Source organism: Rhyacophila brunnea, unplaced genomic scaffold (genome assembly GCF_057557595.1).
Source record: "Rhyacophila brunnea isolate RB1 unplaced genomic scaffold, BYU_Rbru_1.0 scaffold_23, whole genome shotgun sequence".
Taxonomy (NCBI): Eukaryota; Metazoa; Arthropoda; class Insecta; order Trichoptera; family Rhyacophilidae; genus Rhyacophila; species Rhyacophila brunnea.
In genome coordinates, this window is record NW_028232893.1 from 18,175,631 (window position 1) to 18,196,633 (window position 21,003).

The 21,003-nt window shown below is 33.8% G+C and overlaps 1 protein-coding gene across 2 annotated transcripts in view; it reads right to left on the bottom strand.

Annotated features, from left to right (window-relative positions):
- Positions 1-20,803, bottom strand: part of LOC147069624 (uncharacterized) — a 62,924-nt gene extending 42,121 nt beyond the window's left edge. For both annotated transcript variants that reach the window (XM_085950442.1, XM_085950443.1), the window contains exon 1: positions 19,430-20,803. In XM_085950442.1, the coding sequence (XP_085806568.1) occupies positions 19,430-20,629 (1,200 nt within the window). In that variant the 5' untranslated portion in view covers positions 20,630-20,803. The remainder of the gene's footprint in view (positions 1-19,429) is intronic.
- Positions 20,804-21,003: the final 200 nt, after the last annotated feature.

Below are 21,003 nucleotides of genomic sequence, written 5' to 3' on the forward strand. Positions count from 1 at the left end.
TAGAAGATTATTGTTAAAATAAATTAAATTCCATTAACTACCTACAAAGAAACTGGGAATTTTGATTCGATAAACTGGAATAAAATAAATTAATCTATTTTAAACAAAGATGTTGAAATAAATCTTCTGCTATAGAGATGGAGCCTAAATATATGAAATTGAAGCAAAAAACGGATAACTGGTCAACCGATTAAGTTAGTTAAAAGCGATTTTGCATTAAAAGTTCATTTGCAGAGAACTTTACATTCTTTCAACCATGTCCGATCCTAATAGGGTCATATGGGCCTCCTCAGATCAATATTTAGTTGAAAAATTCTAGGAAATTTGTGTAAAATCGTTTATAATTGCAGTCGAGTAAGACATAATCACAATGGATAGAAAAAAGGGGAGCCATTGTGTGTGTCAAATAATCGGAATTCCAACAGAGCAATGTTAATATTTACGTAGTTTACCAACGTAGCCATACTTCATGCATTTGCTTAATAATTTAAAATGCATAACAGAAATTACGTACCTATAAGACCTCTTATATTTAAAATCGAAATTATTTGGTTTTAAATATTACACCCGAGCCTCTCCCTGTCAGTAAGTCATGGCCCCCACAAAGGGAGGGCTGACAAGGCTCTAGCCTGGGGGCCCGGATTCAGGAAGGGCCCGGCATGGCGATTCGACCAGATAATTGATATAAACACACATCAAAAATTCTCTCTAATAGGAAAAAAAAGTTTTCGTTAATGTTATTATTTAAAATTATGTGGTTGTACGATACAATTTTTAATTGTGTATCGATACTCGACAGCTTCATAATTATTCAAATGGAAGTATTAAACTATATACAAAAAATACTAAATATACACATTAATTTTACCGCGTACACTATTTGGAAAACGCTACTGTAGAGCATCACACTGCCTTTATCTTTAGCTATAGGTAAGGGGGCCGCCAAAAATTCTAGCTTGGGGGCCCGCTTCAGGATGTGAGGCCCATGCAGTAAGTATCTGGTGCAGATGTGTCTGACCATCATTTCCATAATATCACATGATATATTGTTAAACGTCAAATAATTTAAACAAAAAAATCAATTTAGACACTATCTCATTCATACAGCTGAAAACTGCTACGTCACTCCTTAAAAGAATGTTAGATTCATTCCAATGTCAAGTTCATTTAGAGGTCCGTTAATAAAATTATCATGCATTTACAAAGCGTTTTGTACAGGTAAAGTAAAACACAATGAGTCATTTCCCTTATCAATGTTTAGCTTCCTACGGCTTCAACGGCGTAACGGTTGGTTAATTATTGTTTGCTCGCGTATCACCTGATAACGTTCAGTAATTGAAAATTTTAGTAGAAGATAAACATAATTGTTAAACAATTGTTTTAATAAAAATACGTTCAAACGTTTCGAACCTATTTTTTTATAAGGCGTATCAGTATGTTTCCAATACTACACTCTTAAAACAAATAACCCTCACTGCATACTGATTAAAAAATAATTAACTTAACTCATTTAGTGCTGACAACGCGACTGGCGCGTTGCATTAGTTGGCCATTCAATATAATTAGCATGATATTTAAATGTGGTCATTAATTAGTAATGAATGTGTTTTAACAGTTGTAGTCTAAACATGCTCTCCTTTCTTCTCTATTTCTCTATCTAGCAGCCTTTTATACATTTTTAATGCATCCCTCTCGACATTGAATTCAGCTGTACACATAACTGTTTTCAATGTGAAACTTGTGGAATAGTAGATTTGGTCAGCCCATCTGGGGGAAACCCTCCCTCGCCCTCTCCTACCTTCGACCTGATATCTTCTCTGCTGGTTTAATTTAATCCAATTCAATTTAATGAGAGTCTGTCTCTAATCTAGAGTTTACGGACTATGGAGTCGTTAACACGTTTGATCATCTACGAGATTCTCATCATTTATCTCCAGCATCACATTAAAACAGCGTCTAGCCTCTGCTTTACCTTGATTTTACCGTCCAAGTAGCAGAGCATATAAATACACATTGGAAAGATAAATGATCTTACTAAACCCATTTTAGTTGTTTTATAATATTTTAACTCTTCAAAGTGACATTTTTCCTCCATTGCTAATCCCCTTTTGACGTTAGTTCCGATAGAGAAGAGAGAATCGTTCAGATTCGGTTTTGTCAGCTAAAAAGGACATATTGAACGGCTATTTATAAAAATACGTCGTACAAGTTATGCGTCATAGTAAATAATTATTTAAACATGTGACGAATACAGAGTTATAATAAATATTGATCACTATTAAACTAAGTAAGACTTTTTAATAAAAACATAACAAAAATATGATTACACAGGTACGTAAATAAATAGGTAACAATGATAATGTTAAAAGTTCCCGAAATGACATAAAAATACCAACGTCACAAAGGGATTCTGGGGTAGCCTGATAATGAACCTGAACGAATGGGCAGAGAAAAAACCTTTTAAACCAGTGACGTCATGACTAAGAGTAACTTTTAATCTCAGTAAATAGTTTAATGGAATGTTTTAAATGGGAAAAGACCACAAATTCTTAAGGAATTCTATAATGGTGACGATGGTATAAATTCAATGATGTGTAAGTTGATAATAATAATAATATTTTAGACTACACACCCAATAATGTTGCCTTACCCATAGTGCCTCGTAAAAATATTATATTTACTTATTCTATGGCGTTAAGGTTAAAGTCTAATTAACTTAGGATTATTCAAATTGTTTAAAAAAAATATATATTAACAAGTCAGTGTTTTTAATAGTCGAGAGCCAATCATTTTTGATGAAGGCAAAGACAGTGTACTCCTACTATTCATATAATGCTACTAGAGAAATTTAGTGGGATAATTAAATAAGATACAAGTCATTATTTTTTTTAAGTATTTTGATCACAAATATAAATGCAAAAGGCAATCGCCATGTACCAACTCGCATGAATGCCCTCAAATATTTTACCAATGCGCATTTTGTTTACGTGACAAACTTAAGACGTATTATCCTATATTTCTCTAAACTCGAGGATTAAAACGTCCTTACAGCCTCATCCAGAAAGCAACCCACTTCCCATTAGCTTTGTTGATTCTTTTTTTGATTATCCAATACGTATGAATTGTGTATGGTTTCAGAATATTATTCACGTATTATTATCATATACATATTCTTTGATAAGTCGTATCGAAAATATAGGAGATACATTTGAATTATTTTTGAAGAAGATACAATGCTGAATTCTATGATTTTGCAAAGATTGCAGGGCAATTTAATTTATTTACTTTAGGAGACAGCGCTACTTAGGTCATGTGACTACACCTACAGCGTCAAGTAGAATATAAATTTAGTGCAATCCAAAAGTCGCAAAGCTAGACTATTTTTTTTCTGGCTATATGAAGCTACCAATAACTTGGAAAGCGACAATATTGAGTATGAACAGAAGAACAGGCGTTTTATGACGAAAGTTTTATAGAAAAATCCAGGGCCAACCCCATTTTGTCGATTGTGATGACGATAACAATTATTATTTAGGACCTATATAATTATTATATATTTCCAGCTGTAATTTTCTCTGACGTAGGTGACACGACACAACCGATTCGTCAAAATATTTAAAGCGGGGCATTGAAACAGTTCAAACAAGTCATACAATTGCTAAATGGTTATCCTAGAACGATGCGTATTTCTCACAAAGTGAATATAAAATATTACTAAAAGCATAACACAAGCCATGCAACTAACATCGAAAGGGCCAAGGTAAGCAAGGTAAGTACTTTAAGGCAAAAAAAAATAACCACTAATATATTATATATTTTAAATTATTAACAACCATATCCTTGCTTTTTCGTTCAAGGTGATTGTTAGTAATTTTGATTAATCACAAATACCCAGGCTTTGAGAAAATCACATAAATATATTATTGTGTCCTCACCGGACTCGAACACAGAGCTCCTCGATGGAAGGCCAGCGCCTTACGCACTGCACTACGCAATTATTTGTTATCACTGTCGTCTTCAATAATAATTGGACAGGGCAGAGATGCATTGTTAATTTTACTAGGTACCTACATCGATAGCTGAAATTTTTGGTTTTTATTTTATTATTTATCGCATGGGGCCTCAAAATCAGCCAGTGCCTCGGGCTCCCAAGATCTTAAATCCCTCACCGGTTATTTTTTTTTATTAATTTGCAGCTACGCGTAATCGTAATGCATAATAATATAATAAACGAAACGTAGGAGTCATCCTTTATGAATGTAATACAAAAACAGAAACACCTTATTACGTAATATAAAAATTCCACGTGTCGCCTGGCAGACAGATAGATTTCTACCTGTCCAGTCCAGACCGTCTACCCCTCCTCTCGGCTCTCTTCATAGCCTGAGGCCACAACAAAACCGTTCGAGCGGTAATACTCAGGTAAATACCTTCCTCTACTTGTATCTCGCAAGTAGACAGGTATCGTAACAGGTAAGTAAAATATGTGAACGTAATATTGATAATTTTATTCTTTGTATATATTTGGAGACAGCTTAGTAGACAACAACGTATGGGTTAGACGATATTGTATCTGAGACTTTACTTTGTTTATCTAGTATAATTAATACAATTAATAAAATAATAAAAAACAAAAAGTAAAAAGTAAAATCATCCGGCATTAGTCCACCTTATATAATTTTGATTCTGACAAAATATTTTACTTATTTAGCATGCACATAGGTTCACACTTAATGTGTCAATTAGTTTTAAAAAATCCAGCAAAAAACAGTAGATAGGTCGAAAAAGACACAATCGCTGGACAAATCTAGTTACCCAGTGGCAGATACTCAAGGCAAAACGTTCGAAAGAAACAAAAGGCACAGTATAGAGAAGAATGGAATAAAATTGAACAGTTTTTGAAGCAAGCTATTGATTTAATTTAATATTAATGATTATTTTTTTTGGAATCTTTTTGAAAAACGGTTTCCAATACGGTCAATATTATTAAAAAAATGTTTCTCAAAGTATCGAAATCTAATTATTAACAAACAAACTCTGCCTAAACTGTAGTTGAATTTATGATTTGTATAAGTACATATACAAAACACGGAAAGAATGTCGGAGTCATTTGAGCGGAGCGGAGCGTTTTGGGTGGTATCTTCGGACACATCAACGACGCACAATTGGGGTGGAGACGAGATACAATAATTAATATCCGCACGCTTTCTACAGCCCATCAATTTGGGTTGCCTTATATGGCTGGGCTATGTACAGGGGATGGATGAGTTATGCATGATAACAATAAACTGAAATTCGGGAAGCCGGAAGACAAAACGACCACATATAAGATGAAGGAGTAGTGTCGAGTTGGAGTCGAAGACGTTGGACGTCCTAAATGGGAAGTAAGCGGCTATGGACAGACCACGACGGAGTCAGATACAAGAGAAGATCAGGATTTATACAGGGTTAATACGAACAAATCAATATTCTGTGTTGGCAGTTGGCAGCTATTAACTAATTTATTCTTGACAGCTTTTTTTAACATTTCGAAATGTATAAGTAGTATGAGTCTATATTTTCCGACGAGTCCTATGAGTATCAGAATTTTTATGACTGTTCATCTAAATATTATAGCTTTTATAACTAATGCCATTTCAATGAATATATTAAATTAACACCTTTTGATGAACATCTGTTCATACGATTCTATTTATGAGCGCAGGAAACTCGGCTTAATTTATTCGGCAATGGTTATTGGTAAACTATTAAAATATGTACAAAGTCAATCCTGTTTTATATTGATTTCTTTATTTCTAATCATTATATTAGGTCATTATGAGTATCAGGAATAATGTTATAATATTATGCATCAGGTAGGTACCTCAATGGCGAGGGGTGGAGGTAGACTGTTAAGACTCGACAGAAATAGTGCACACTAAATTTTGTCAGTCATACTTATTTAGTTTCATTGAACTGATAATACAATTTACAGATGGTTAGTTTTTAAAATTTAATTAAACCTTGCCTAAACCAATGTATGCTATGGGCGATCCGATAAAAAACGGTGCACACTTTTTCAGTCATACATATTTGTTTTTGTTGAATTAAAAATACATATTACAGATGGTGTTGGTTAGTTTTTTTTAAATTCATTAAGCCCTACCACTTAACCATAATAGATAAAAATATTCGTCTATCTATTAATTATCTAAAATGATGAATGAACGGTTTGGTATAGGCGTGGCTTAATGAATTTAAAAATATATACATCACTATTTGCAATAATTTGTAGTCTTAGTTCAATGAAAACAAATAAGTTTGAGTGACAAAGTTGAGTGTCCCTTATTTATGTCGGATCTTACCAGCCTACCTCCACCCTTCGCCACTGGTGCTCACTTACTTATTTATTTTCGACTACCTACAGACAAATATTAAAAGCTGCATATTCCACAATAAGGCATGTTTTACCCCTGCTTATAATGTAGGGAAAGATAGAGGGCAGCAAAAGTGTACGAATAAAGAGATTCTATCAGCTACACAACCATCATGACTATCTATATGTCCAAGGCGTTGTTGATCTGGTAACACTAACCTACCATCAGAGATGTAGGTACTGCATTCTGGTTGCCAAACACCGATAGAAAATGCATCAGTAGCCTGATGCTGAAGTTTAGTGTGCACTATTTATGTTGGATCTTAACGGCCTACATCTCACCCTTCGCCACTGAGGTAGAACTCTACCTACATAGTTTTATTTAAACTAACTAACTCTGATATAAATCTGTATTTATGTTCTTGAAATTTATTTACCTGCTATTAAGTACATACTATTACGTTATATTATTATAAACCTTAGCTTCGTACATGAGATACATAATAATTTATATACTGACAAAAAATTCAATTGATTGTATGTTTGACAATAAAAGCTTTTCTTACATTCTCAGACGTTAACTTTAAGCGTACCAATATACCGTCAACCATGTCTTCTTGGAAGATTTTTAACAATGCCATTGTAGAATTCAACAATATTCAACACGTAGTTTTGTATAAAAGGAATAAATAAAAAAACACTTTATAGCGACTAAGGTTCACATTAAAATATTTTCATCGATATTCAATATTATTATATACTTATACTAGTCAAAATAATTATTTTTATATACATACTACATTTAATTTTTTTTTAAATGGAACATTCGTCAATCAATAAAAGAGAGTACCTATTCCAAATTCTGTAAAATAAAACATCTGACAATTTATAAAATGGATCAGTCAACGTTCAATAAAATAATCTTTTAATATTGACAAATTTGTGTGCACCTACCGTTCCGTTTAATAAAATGTTAAGTGTTCCAATTTTTTAATTATGGAATGCTTCACTTCATTTAATATTTTATTGTATGTCACATCATTGTACAGATAACCAGCGCTCGAAATAGAAAAGTTTACGAACCGGAGCGCTCTACAAATTTTCTGAAGATATTTACATAGTCATCAAATCGTATGTGTATTTTATAAAAATAAATGTGTCAGATTTTCTATTCTATGGCCTATTTTAATAATAATAATTTTAATAATTTAATAATAATTTTACAAATTTCACGAGCCGGAACGGCGCTCCGGTGCGTTCCGTTCCATTTCGAGCCCTGCAGATAACGTACCAATATTATTATAATATCATGTTGTCATAATAATGACAGTACATATTAAGTAAATTACTAAATCATTATATTATTTTATTCAGTCATTCGTCAGGTCAAGATATTGATAAACACTACTTTGGCTTGTAAGATTTGTGATCTAAATAAATCATCTGATATTGTACCTAAGTCATTCGTCAGTGTTTTAAAATATAAGTATTTTAAAACGTGTAGTTTTAAGGTTGAAAATGTAAATTGTTGTGGAACAGATACACAGCCGATGACATATTATGTTGGTCGTATATTGCGTATAATAAGCAAATAATATTAATTTAAACTCATCGCTCAATTTTATATCGTCAGTGAGGTATTGAAATTTCATTGATTTAGTCTGTTGTTGTCATTAGTGTGTACCTATTCATCAGTAGTGGGTATTATCGTGTTTTTTCCCGTAAGTATATTTGACTTAGTGTGCTCTTTTTCTCTGATCTCCACAGCTTACGTGTATCCAAAATTCACCCTTCTCCATTGGTGGGTGATATAAGCCTCCACTGATTGGACGTTATATTAACATACTTTTTACAAGAACAGGTTGTTAACTGTTCCGTGAAAAAAACAACCTGTGATACGAGCACGTACAGGATATCTGCCACTATTCCACCGTAAAACCTAAGCCCATGCTAAAAAAATAATATATATGTATTCAATAATACTTGCCAAATATTACCTGTCGTTAATTTTTACAACAGACAATTTTAAAATTTGCTGACTATAACAGTATTCACTTATGACATTTTTCACAATAATTGACCAATATTTTTTTATATACGATAAGTATAATATACGACACCGTGAGATATTAAGTTACATTTGAGAACCGTTGCAATATATTACCAACAATATATACTTAGATATCTCGTACAATACGGTTTAGAAGAACGTAAGCTTTTCTTTGGTGTTACGTGGGAACAAAAAAGAAACGTACCTTTCGGAATCCCGCAACCCAAAGACGGCTTATAAAAGAGGAACGGTAACAATACACATTATTTATAACGCGCGTGATTTTCGATCGGTCTTTATAAAAAAATATATAACATTACAAAAGGATAACAGAAAAAGTCATGAATGCTGGAGGTGATATTGTATAAGCATTGTCACTACTAAAATACGATTGTATAGAAGCCGACATTGGCTAATTTAGCATAAATTTTAGGCCATTACATTTTTTTAAATCTTTTATCAATGTTTTATGTAAAAAAATATAAGTAGAATAATACCTAAGTATATAAAAGTCTGTATGATCTTACGTATCAATATTTAAAGCGATTTGATTGATCAATGTTATTGCCCTTTCAATTGGCATTAGGTACCAATGGAATATTAGTTTTGCAATTTTCTCGTATTATATTAATTCAGAGATTTATACTAGCAATACTGATATAGGTAGTTACGTATATACATATTACTAATGTAATTGTCATTTACATGATATAAATCTATTACAATAGTTTTAAAAAATAAGTATTTTATCAATTCTTCAATATTTGAGTTATTCTTATTGACAGCTGTTTCGGGCTATAAATCTGTTTTTATAACAACAATTTAGATACCTAACTACTAAGCTATTTTTTGGACTGTTTGGAAACAATTATTATCGTAAATGACTCAATTAACTAACTTTTTTTAAGCCCATTATTAAGTTAAAACACAATTTTGAGACACAGAGATGATGCCAGGTGGTAATCTATCCTATCGAACTCACGTCTTTCCTTTTCCGGGTGAGTGCTTTCGTATCTAAGCTATTGGTCAGTTTATGATTCATGCAAGATATTTCTACACCAGAGATAGTATTTTAAATTCAGGATGCAATCTGCTTTATGATTAATTAAAGCAAACAATATGTTAACAAATCTAAACAGACGTCTTACGCTGGTGAAATTTGATTATCGGCGTTATATTTTTTCAACAGATTTAATACTGAATATACCTACATAAGTTTTGATGTTAGATTCTTTATTTATAGAAATAACACAATTTTGAAAAATTTCAGAAATATATTATGTACATAAGTATTAGAAAAAAAACTTGAAAAAAGGTTAGACCGAGTGGAACTCATAGACTTATATTTCTGAGGTTTTTTTTAATTGTTTTTTTTTATAATTTAACATCCTTAACTTTGTGTATATTAAGTATTGACTAAAAAATAATAATTTTATTACAAAGTTCTCACCTGTACATATTATAATATGATGTGATATGCGTCGTGCAATTCGTCATCTTTATTATTGCTTTGAGTTCTAGTGAAACTACCTACACGAGTACTTACGTAGTCTCTAATATTAAAAATGTTTGTAAGCAATTTTTTTATATTAAAATTCATTCAGTCGATACCTGCTTACGTGTAAACAATGAATTTTGGCTAAGTGTATTTCCGCATATCTTGCATATTTACGAGCATTTCCGCATAAATAAATCGTGTCCAAAATATATGATTGATTCAAGAAATGCCGATAATCCATCTATACCTACCAAAGACTATTACGCCGACATAATACAAATAAGTGTTGGCTTTTTTAACGTACGTATGGTTTGTGAGAGATTTTTAAGGATGTTTGAAACTCAGTGATATTCTGAAAACATATAAGTAACCTAATTAAGTATACCTATACCATTCTTGGCTTTAATTATCATGCCTCGTATGTAAGCAAAAAGTATGGTTCACACCAAGTTGTTAAAACTTCTTCCAGATGAAACCGTTTGTGGTTTCCAATAAAATAAATTCCAATTCAACGTAGGTACATAAGTGCCATTGATTGTTATATGTAAAAAATAACTAAGTAAGTAGGTAATGATCTCATTCGTTTTCATTTTTTACCATCAGTTTCATATTTTTAGGATTTCTATAGAAGGTTTTCTTGAGCTTACAGTTACAGAAGACAATAAATTTTCCGTAAACAATGTTTTATAATTCCAATACACTATAAACCTAACCAACCAAGAAATTCAAAATCTATAGCTAGAAAAAAATACGTGTAAGATTAAAATTAAAGCATTTTCTTTTGGAAATACAGTTTTTGAAAAACGTCAGAAACACGCATACTGGTGAAAATATATGGGACTCGAACATCATTTCCGTGGTCACATGTCCGGGGTCACAGTTCTCCCGGTTGCGCCATCGGCCTACCTATGACTCAGCGGCATCTGAGGCTTTTTAAAAATTCGCCACAGTGAACCACATTCGCCCCTCAGCTCTACAATTGAATCGAGGTAAAGCTAATTAATTGAATGAGCCGTTACCTGAATACTAAAAAAAATGTGAGGTTTCAATAATATATACTTAACTGAGGATCGTAACTACTTTTTAATTTTGTCATCTTTTGAGCGACTAATACGACAAATAACATCTAAATCTTGCTTTGATGTTGGTAAATTGGTGTAGAATTTAATTACCAGCCAGATAAGGAGAGGACCATTAAATACAAATTTCTTATTTCATGAATTAGCGTGTGCAGTGTTTGTTAGATCCAGAGTAAGGACCTATAGAGGTGAGCGAATTACAATTCACTATAATAATATAACATCAGTGGCAAAGGGTGGAGGTAGGCTGTTTAGATCCGCCATAAATAATGCAAATTAAATTCAGTCCGTCATACGAATTTGTTTCCATTGAAGTAAGATTGATACATATTTTTGGATATTTTATAGAAAGAATAATATTTTTTATCTATTTTATTTGGGTTTATGCAGGGCTTAATGAATTAAAAAAATGAATCACAAATATCAGTTATATGTATTCTTAAACCAACGAAAACAAATAAGTATGAATGAAAAAGTGTGCTCTATTTTGACGAATCGTCATAACATACCAAAACTATTATGGTTTTATTTAGACAAGGTTTAATTGATTTTTAAAAACTAACCAACACCATCTGAAAATTGTAGTCTTAATTCAATAAAAACAAATACGAATGACCAACAACGTTTTATGTGCACTATTCATGTCGTATCTTAATAGCCTACATCCACCCTTCGCCACTGTATAACATCCATACTGTCCATAGTCGTATGCTCCACGTATGAGCAAAATGTTATAAGCTATACCTATTTAAATTAGTATGGAAGTCGTACATCTTTAAAAATAAACACTGTCAAATTTACATAAACATCAATTTAGTTTTCATGTAAATTATGGATAAAGCGTAAATTCCAGCGAAGCAAGTAACTGTGCATTTAATAACAATTTGCGATTATTATTGCATATTAAGTAACCAGTTTTGAAATGGAAGCGTTTCGATAGCAAGTGGCAACACTGGCGTCCACCGTAATAATGTCGATTGAACACGAAGGAATTTCGTTCGGCGAGAGATTACAGCCAGATCCGAGAAACGTGCGATCTTATCAACACAAACATGGACCCACCAAAACCAACCCGACACTCAACACTGTCTTAATCAAGTGTATCATCAGGCCCTACGTTTGACGTCATCACCAGTTTTTTTACACCTGCATATATTTCAGGACCAGTTACCCAATACTGAGGTCGGCACACACTCACATGGGTTTTGATTTAATTTAAATTGACACCTTTAGTAAAATGTACCCACGAGTGAAAGAATCACGGATAACTAAAATAACAAATAATACAAAACAAAGATAATTAGAAACTGATAAATCTTCCGTAAGATAAGTCCGTAGTAAGACGCCGCAATTTTTTTAAATACAATAAAATTGACCTGGTCAGACGGTTTTAATGGATGTTATTATAATCAGCCCTCTTTAATGGTCGACGTTTGGCGATAGCACACTGTAAGGTTACCTCACATAATTGATCAGTAATATAAAAATACAAATCCGGCCACAATAAACCACGGTAAATAGAATCCAGATTTTATTTATCACTTAATAACAATCAGGATATATTTTTTAAATGTAATGCATAGGTGAAAACTAACTATTGTAGATTTATCCAATATTTCTCCACAATCGGGAACAATAGTTAAATATGGCACTATTCTTCAACAGCAATAAATGTCACTGTAGTCGCATGTAGAATACTTCTCAGTGACGTACCTGTCATGGCGGCAACGCGTGCTAGAGGCGTGTTGAAATATTATATTGGCTCTCCTTTTAGATGCGACACTTTTTCTTCTTCGCAATAAACCAAAAGTTTACTAATAATAATTCTAACATAACTCCTGATCGTTTTAGACATATTTTTTTATTATGAAAAGCACATTAAAATTACGTAAATTGATAGATTCGTACACCACGGGAGCGTAAAATTAAATGATAAATTTGGGGGCGTTCCTCATTTGAAACCGGAAGTGCGATTAGTTGCACAGGAAGGAATTGTTAGTTTACATCTTTAACACGTGGACAAAAACTTCTTGTTATATTGCAATACGATACACAGAAGGTTACGCACTTCCCATTATTTATTTATTACGTCGGTTACCTCACCTCTACCCACCATCGATATGTACCTTTCATGGCGCCATATAGACTTAAAACACGCTATATTATAATTATTTATTGATTTATCATAATTATTGTCAATGTTTATTCATCGATCATTCGCGCGGAATCACCGTATTGACGTGTTGAAATTAACTTTGAAGTAACCTACAAAGTTTTCTTAATATTTTAAAACCTGTTGTGGCATGTTCATTTCTCAGTTCTTACAGGGCTAGTTGTCAGACATTTTTTTTTAAATATTTATCGCAATACGTATTTATTATCCTGTTCACATTTTGCAATAAGGTAAGTTTTTTGTATTACCAGTGATAGGTAATTCAGCGGCGGTGGGTGGAGGTAGGCTGTTAAGATCCGCCATAAATAGTGCACACTAAACTTTATCAGTCATACGTACTTACTCGTTTTCATTGAAATAAGACTACAATTGAAATTCAATTACGCCCTGCGAAACCAATCCATAATAGATAATAGTCAAAAAATACTCGCATATCTATAAAATATCCAAAATTATGCAATTAAATCATACATTACTTTGGATATTTTATAGATAGAATAATATTTTGTATCTAAACACTATAGTTTGGTTTATGAAGGGTTTAATGAATTTAAAAATGAACCAACATTATGTGTAATATTATGTACGTATTCTTAATCTTACGAAAACAAATAAGTATGAATGAAAAACTGTGCACAGTTTTGTCGTATCGCCCAAAATATACAAAAACTATTACAGTTTTTTTTGGCAGGGCTAAATTGATTTTTAAAAAACTAACCCACACTATCTCTAAATTGTAGTCTTAGTTCAATAAAAACAAATACGTATTACTAACAAAGTTTAATGTGCACTATTTATAGCGGATCATAACAGCGTGCCTCCTACCTTCGCTAATGGTAGGTTTGACAGAATTTATTTATAGTGTTTGTTTCATTTCTTCAGAATTTTCATCATTGAATCAGCTTTTTCATCTCCGAACATAATATTATTGAATTCCACAATTATTGTTTACTAAATGTTAGCCAATTGGTCAACCTAATCATTATAAATACAATGACGTTTAAAAAAAACATAATCCCTACATTGAAACCGCGAATCTAGATCTACGCTCGTAAAAATAAAAATGTAGGTAGGTACTGATCATTTAAGTGGCTGTTATTTTTAATAATTGAAAAGTGAATAGGTAAATAGGTAGGTAAGTACATACTTATCATCAAATTATGATTTTTTTTTAGTAACCATAATATATTCGGATTAGCAATAATGACTAGACGACATCGCATATTATTTGAGAAATATGTAGGACGTATAAGTATAATGCAGCTATTATAGGTACCTATAATAACTATTTATTAAATTTGATGTTTGTTTAGACTAAATAACTATCGTGGTAAAAATACCGAGGCTTGTCACATATTTTGCAATATGAAAAATCCTATATTGTCTAACTATGTAGGTACATTAAAAAGTTGCCAGTTAAGAGCAAACAGGTATTAAGTACTTTGGATTTAACAAAACAAATCATTATACAACCACACGAATGTCTGAAAATATGCCACAATATTAGACAATGTTATGAGAAGTAATTACCATGGATGGGAGCGAAAAAATACTGTGGATACACGTTGAAGTAAAAAAGGAGTCGCTGGTTCAATCAAATGATTCGGGGTTTCCTTTCTGTCCGACCGTTTGGGTCTCCAAGTCCCCAAAAATTTACAAGACAATCATACCCACATTTTCATTTATGTATTTCATTCACGTGAATATTATCTAGATTGAATACATAATGAAATTTAAGTTGAAGACGTTCACATGATAACATGACTGCAACAGCAGAATCTATATTTACGATAATAACGATAAAAATTAAATTATCTTTACTTATATAATATAAAATACAAATTTAATCTACCTATGTTTGTTCCTACGATTTTTTTTTGTTTTGTTTTGCATATTTTGAATTCCATTTTGATGTAGTGTTCCTTTGTTCGACTAATTCTGCTGTCAGAATTTTTTTCACTTTGACATATTGAATGCCTAGATACAGTATTATTTTGATATGGGGAAATGGATTGTTATTGTTTCGTTAAGTGAGATAAATGTATATCGATTAACGAACTGATCTCATGCGAAGCCGGGTACTTCAGCTAGTACCTCCGTCTATTGCTACCTAGATATACTTACCACACTTCTATGGGCGGATAATTGACTTATATGAGGTAGGTACTTATATGATCACTGTCAATGTATTTATATTGACGTTTATCCCACTCACCAGGGAATCGTTTAAGTTTAAACCGTTAAATTTATATTGGGTCAAGACAAATTTGCATCTTCGGTGCATTTACCTCCTGAGGCCAGTGTTTTACCTTAGAATTTTTCCTACCGACAACAGTCGTATCGAAAGCAAATTTAATCAAAAGAGTGTGTACTTTATAGTGATGATTCGAGGGTAGATTCAAATGGCGTTATAATTAAATCGACTAACAATATGAAAGTTGACAGAGCTAATTTTGTGATTATTATATTATTGACTGTGCCTAAATCACGCTTATTGTATAGTTTTGTATTTCCCTCCAATTATTTCATGTTTCCTTTCAAAACTATCAAACCTTAATGCGGAACGTTTATAGTTACCAGTTAATTTTGTTTACATGTAAATTGTACGTAAAACATTTCACCGTGGGACAGTTTGCCGTGAGCTTTCTTATCGGAGAGAGATGACCATAAACTATACCTACGGTCTCAAATTTTATTCGATTCAATACGAACACTAATTCAATTTTCATACCTGATTTTGGCAAAATTCATGAATTCAAGAATAAAAACCTTACCTAACCTATAATCCAGTAAGTATATCGGGTATTTTCAAAATATATTTTCTGCTGGCTTCCTGTAAAGTGTAAACCGACAAAAACGGTGTTTTATTTAGACATGGATTTTATGTCAGTACTATACGATCCAAAGAGGTTGGATGATCTTTAATATACGGCCATATATTTCCGATACAAAATTTCACGGTAAAATATGATACGACGAACTCCATACGTACAAGTTTCCGGACACGGTTAATTTTAAACACTAATTGTATTATTATAGTAAATAATATTATCCAGCCAAAAACGGGAGTGTGTGTATTATAAAGAAGATCGTGTGCCACCCAAGTCTACAGAAGTTCAATAATTATTAAAACCCTACACAGTTTCTACTTACTGTGTGGATGTACAACAGTTTAGTTATGTCAGCCGGCTACGATTACATTACACGATAGCCCACTTCTTGCGCAATGCTCCTCCTCATCACGATTTGATTAATTCCATGCTTGCATAGATTACGTCTTCATAACATAACACAATATTTAACGTTCTATTACGTCAGATATGTACGGCATGCATGCGAAGATTTGGAGTATCAGATCCACCAACTGTGACAAATGTATTTGCTTAAAAAAATAGTGTGGTAGGAAGCCTGCACGAATTCAATATATTCGCGATTAAGTGAATAACAAGTGAACAAAACAATACATTGAATTTCATAGCTGATTATTCATAGACAAATGTTTTGGATACTGGGTGCCTACTGCATTTTATTATTTAACAAAAATGGGTAGTGCGTTTCCCGCCAAAATTACTATACAGTATATCTAATCATCATTACTGTCAGATGTGGTCAATTCACTGCTGAATGAAGGACTCCGGTAGCTGCTTCTAACATTTCCGGTCTCTACTCTCTAGTTCTTTGCTGTCACTATATAACAGATTAATACATATAATTCTGATAGGCTATATTCAAAACACTACATTTTGAATGTGTGAGTGTCCTACGAAAATGAACCACGCATTATGGACGTGCAATAGTGTGTGTAATTCGCCAATATTAAATGAGCGTCAATACATAAACCTAGAGCAGTTGTCAGTATTCGACGTATGACGTATTCTTGTTACATGTTTAAGTTTATCCCGTTTCTTCCGCACTCGAGATCGGTTGCCTGCTACTCCTTACCCGTTAGGTATTTCAGTTCCCATTATTTCTAAGTTCCCTGGCTGTCACGTACACCAGCCAAACTCCTACTACCACCAAACCTATGGCCCATTGAGATTTCATCATCTTGTCGACTTATTTATATCATAACACGTACTTTTAACTACCCCTTATTAATCGATTAATTTTGTAATATTTCCAAGTTCCTAGCATGAACCTTTACACACTACGTTGAGCAACTCATATTTAATTTATTTTAGGTATACCTACTAAGCGGAAAAAATCCTGCTTGATCGAAGAACTCATCAAGTTGAACGGAAGAACGTGGCGGTGAAAAACTGTGAAACGAGAATAGAGTAATTTTCTTCGCAAAGTCTTCATTTAAATGTGGTTTGATCACAGTATTATATAAAATTATCAACCGACTGTTAGTGGTTTGTTTAATGAATGAATCCGTATTCACATAAATTTGAATACGAAGGAAATAAGAGCAGTTAATTTTATTTTCAATATGAGTGATTAGCAAGTGTTTTCAAATACGTGGTTTCTTTAAGTTGTAGGTCGGCAGTCAAGTGCTCGAGAATATTTACAGCAATTCTGAATTAATAACACTCAAAGTTTACACAAGTGCTCTCAGTTTGTACATAGCATAACGGTAGTCGCGACCATCTCGTAGGTGTGAGATTTGGTTAGGTACGAAAACGCATCACAAAAACATTTCGATAACTAGGCAACGCTCCACGGTGGAAACCATTCATAACAGCATCATCTCAATGGCCACCATGCATAATTGGTGGTGTTGGGCACCAGAAATCTTGGCTCGTGGAATATTGACCGCCGCGGACGCATATTACATTTTAATTCAAATTCTTTATTTACTTTATGTTTGCAACAGTGTGACTCATTTATTTGACTACTATAAGCTCGAAATAAATACTTTAATAGAGTCAATTGTCAATTTTTGGTAGAGTTTTATAAGTAGATTCTCATAAAGGTGATTTTTATTTTATTATTATCAGGGGCTTTTTTAGTATGGCAAGTATAAATTGATATTGCCTTTATTAACAATAAATTGATATTGACATTAATGTTGTTTAATCGAATTCTTTACAACTTGCATTCGGTTTAATCAATATTGGGTAGATTAAAATTGTGTTTCAATTTTCCTTAAAAAGATAATATGAAAGTTTACCTATGATCCTTTTTAGGTTAAGAAATATTATTGTCAATTTGTAAAAGATTTATTCATAATATTATGCTTAATGTTCTTTGAACGAATATATACATAGTGCGGCAAGGGGTGGAGTACAGACTTAACTTTTTTAGTCATACTTATTTGTTTTCGTTGAATTAAGAATAGATAATATTGCAGATATTTAGTATTGGTTCAGGAAACTCAGAAATAATGGGAACTGAAATAACTAACGGGTGTGGAGAAACAGGCAACCGATCTCGAGTGCGGAAGAATATGGGATAAGCTTAAACACGTGTCAAGAATACGTCAAAATATGTAGAATACTGATAACTGCTCTCGGTTTATGCAATGACGCTCATTTAATATTGGTGTATTGAAAGTTGCAACTCACACTATTGCACGTATATAATGCGTGGTTCATTTTTGTAGGACACTCACACATTCAAAACCCTGCGTCAAAATATACTGTATTGAGATATAACCTATCGTAATTATATTTTTAATCTGTTCTGTGTGATGGTTAGTTTTTTACGATTCATTGAGCCCTGCCTAAACCAAACCATAATCGATTATAAATATCAGTCCTTGAAAAATATACTATACATAATTTTAGATATTATTTTATAGATAAACGAATGACTATTATCTACTATGGCTTGGAATAGGCAAGGGTTAATTGAATTTAAAAACTAACCAACACCATCTACACAAATTGTAGTCTTAGTTCAATGAAAATAAATACGTTTGACTGACTTGAGTGTGAACTATTTATGTCGGATTTTAACAGCCTGCGTCCACCCTTCGCCACTGGTAGGTGCACATTGCAATTGCAGAAAATATTGGAAGTACTAAAATTTTATGAAAATTCTTTACATGGCTATTCTCATTTTAAAAATACTTTTTTTAAATTAAATAATCGATCCTATTTTGTTTTTGGATCGATTTTTCAGTCGAACATCCGAACACTCATGATTAATTTTATTATTTTCTGTGAATTTACGCTAGGAACTCATTAGTTATTATGTGTCGTTTTAAAACACCCATTACCTGTACACCTATAAGTATATATTATAATATGGAATATATTCTAGGATATAAATATGTGGAAAGCGTAAATTAAAAAAATAATAATCCATAACAGAAAAGTTTTATACTTACATCGGGAGGCGCCGCAAATTTGAGACTCGCTAAACTAGCGTGCGATCTGGCTCGGTGCTCCTGCCTTATGCTATAACTGAAGGCCCTTTCGTTCAGGTGCCCCCGTCTTCCCGAAGACCCGCCCAAGAGATGGGGGCCATCTAACGCGGCCAAGGACCTTGCCGCTCTTAAGGGTCTCGGCTCAACTGTAGCGTACTGTGGCCTCATTCTCGGGGGCGGCAGAGTGGCAGCGTATGCCAATCCCGGATTCACAATCCACGGTCTGTTCGGAGGCGGACCTAACGTCCTGGCTCCGTCTTCTCTCATTATCATCATGTGGTGTCCGTTGCCGTTGCTTCTTCTGTGATGGTTCTGATGATGATTGTTGGCTTGTTGCTGCATCATTTGCTGCTGTTGTTGTTGTTTATTTTTCGCCTGTTTTTTGCTCGTGTTTGTATTTCCGTTGGTAATTGTTGACGTTATTACTGCTGGAGGGGGTGGTGGTGGCGGGACAGGTGCTGGTCTTGATACTTGTCTAGGACGTGGAGTTTTTACTCTGCTACCAGTGCCATATAAATCGTAAGGGCCTTCGTCTAATTGTTCCTGTGACCCCGCCCAGACTTTGTGATTTTCATCGCCATCATATACGTCTTCCTCTTGCTCGTCTTCAACGGTAGCTCTTGTGGAGTCTCTTACGCTACCTTCTGTGCCTCCAGCGGCTCTGGCGTATGAGCTATCAGCGTAAGCATGAAAACAACATCTCACTAGGGCGTTCGCTGCCATTTCTTTTTTGCAAATGAACGCGTGACATTCCAGCACCTTGATACCGGTCGTACGCCGTAGTATCGCTGCGAATAATGGCGGATGGGCAGGCGAGGGGGCCCTGGCGAACGGTGAATCCAGAGGCAGGAATCTGGGTGTGCCCCCGGCGCCTCCGCCCCCTCCGACGTGTCTCACGGCCGCGCAGTAATGCAGCGACTCGATCGGGAAAAACCTCGTCACTTTTTTATGATTCTCGTCAACGTTTTCCAATAAGATTCCATTCGACCAAACGGATAGCCAGGAGTCGATTCCTCTAGCGTGGCACGCTCCTCTGGGAGCCTTCGATGGATATAATTCTCTCAGAGGCTCTTGTATTCCTTGCAGTCCGTCTTTGGTTTGCTGTGGGACAGCGCTGCCTAACCATAGCACTCGACATCGGCAGATCGGCGTCGCTTCCATTGTAATAAAACTAATCACGCACCAGGGTAATTAAAACCCTTACACAAAACTGAAAACTAACAAACACTTTTAAACCGGGTTAATTGATAATATGACAATAATTAAACCCGAAAGACACAGACGGCGCAGATCGCGCGCTCCACTACCGACGTACCGTGCGACTCACTTATGTGTGTCGTGTAACAGATTAACCAAGATGGCGGACGTGCCCCCTCCCGCCACCCGCTGATCGGCGACGTCGGTAAAACAGACCGCGGCACACCTGATCGTAGGGTGACCGTCCCGGTGAAAGTTTTTCCTGGAACAATTTTCTTTCGATTTCACTTTTTTTAGCTTATAAGCGAAAGTGCCAAAGTACTTCATTTATACATACT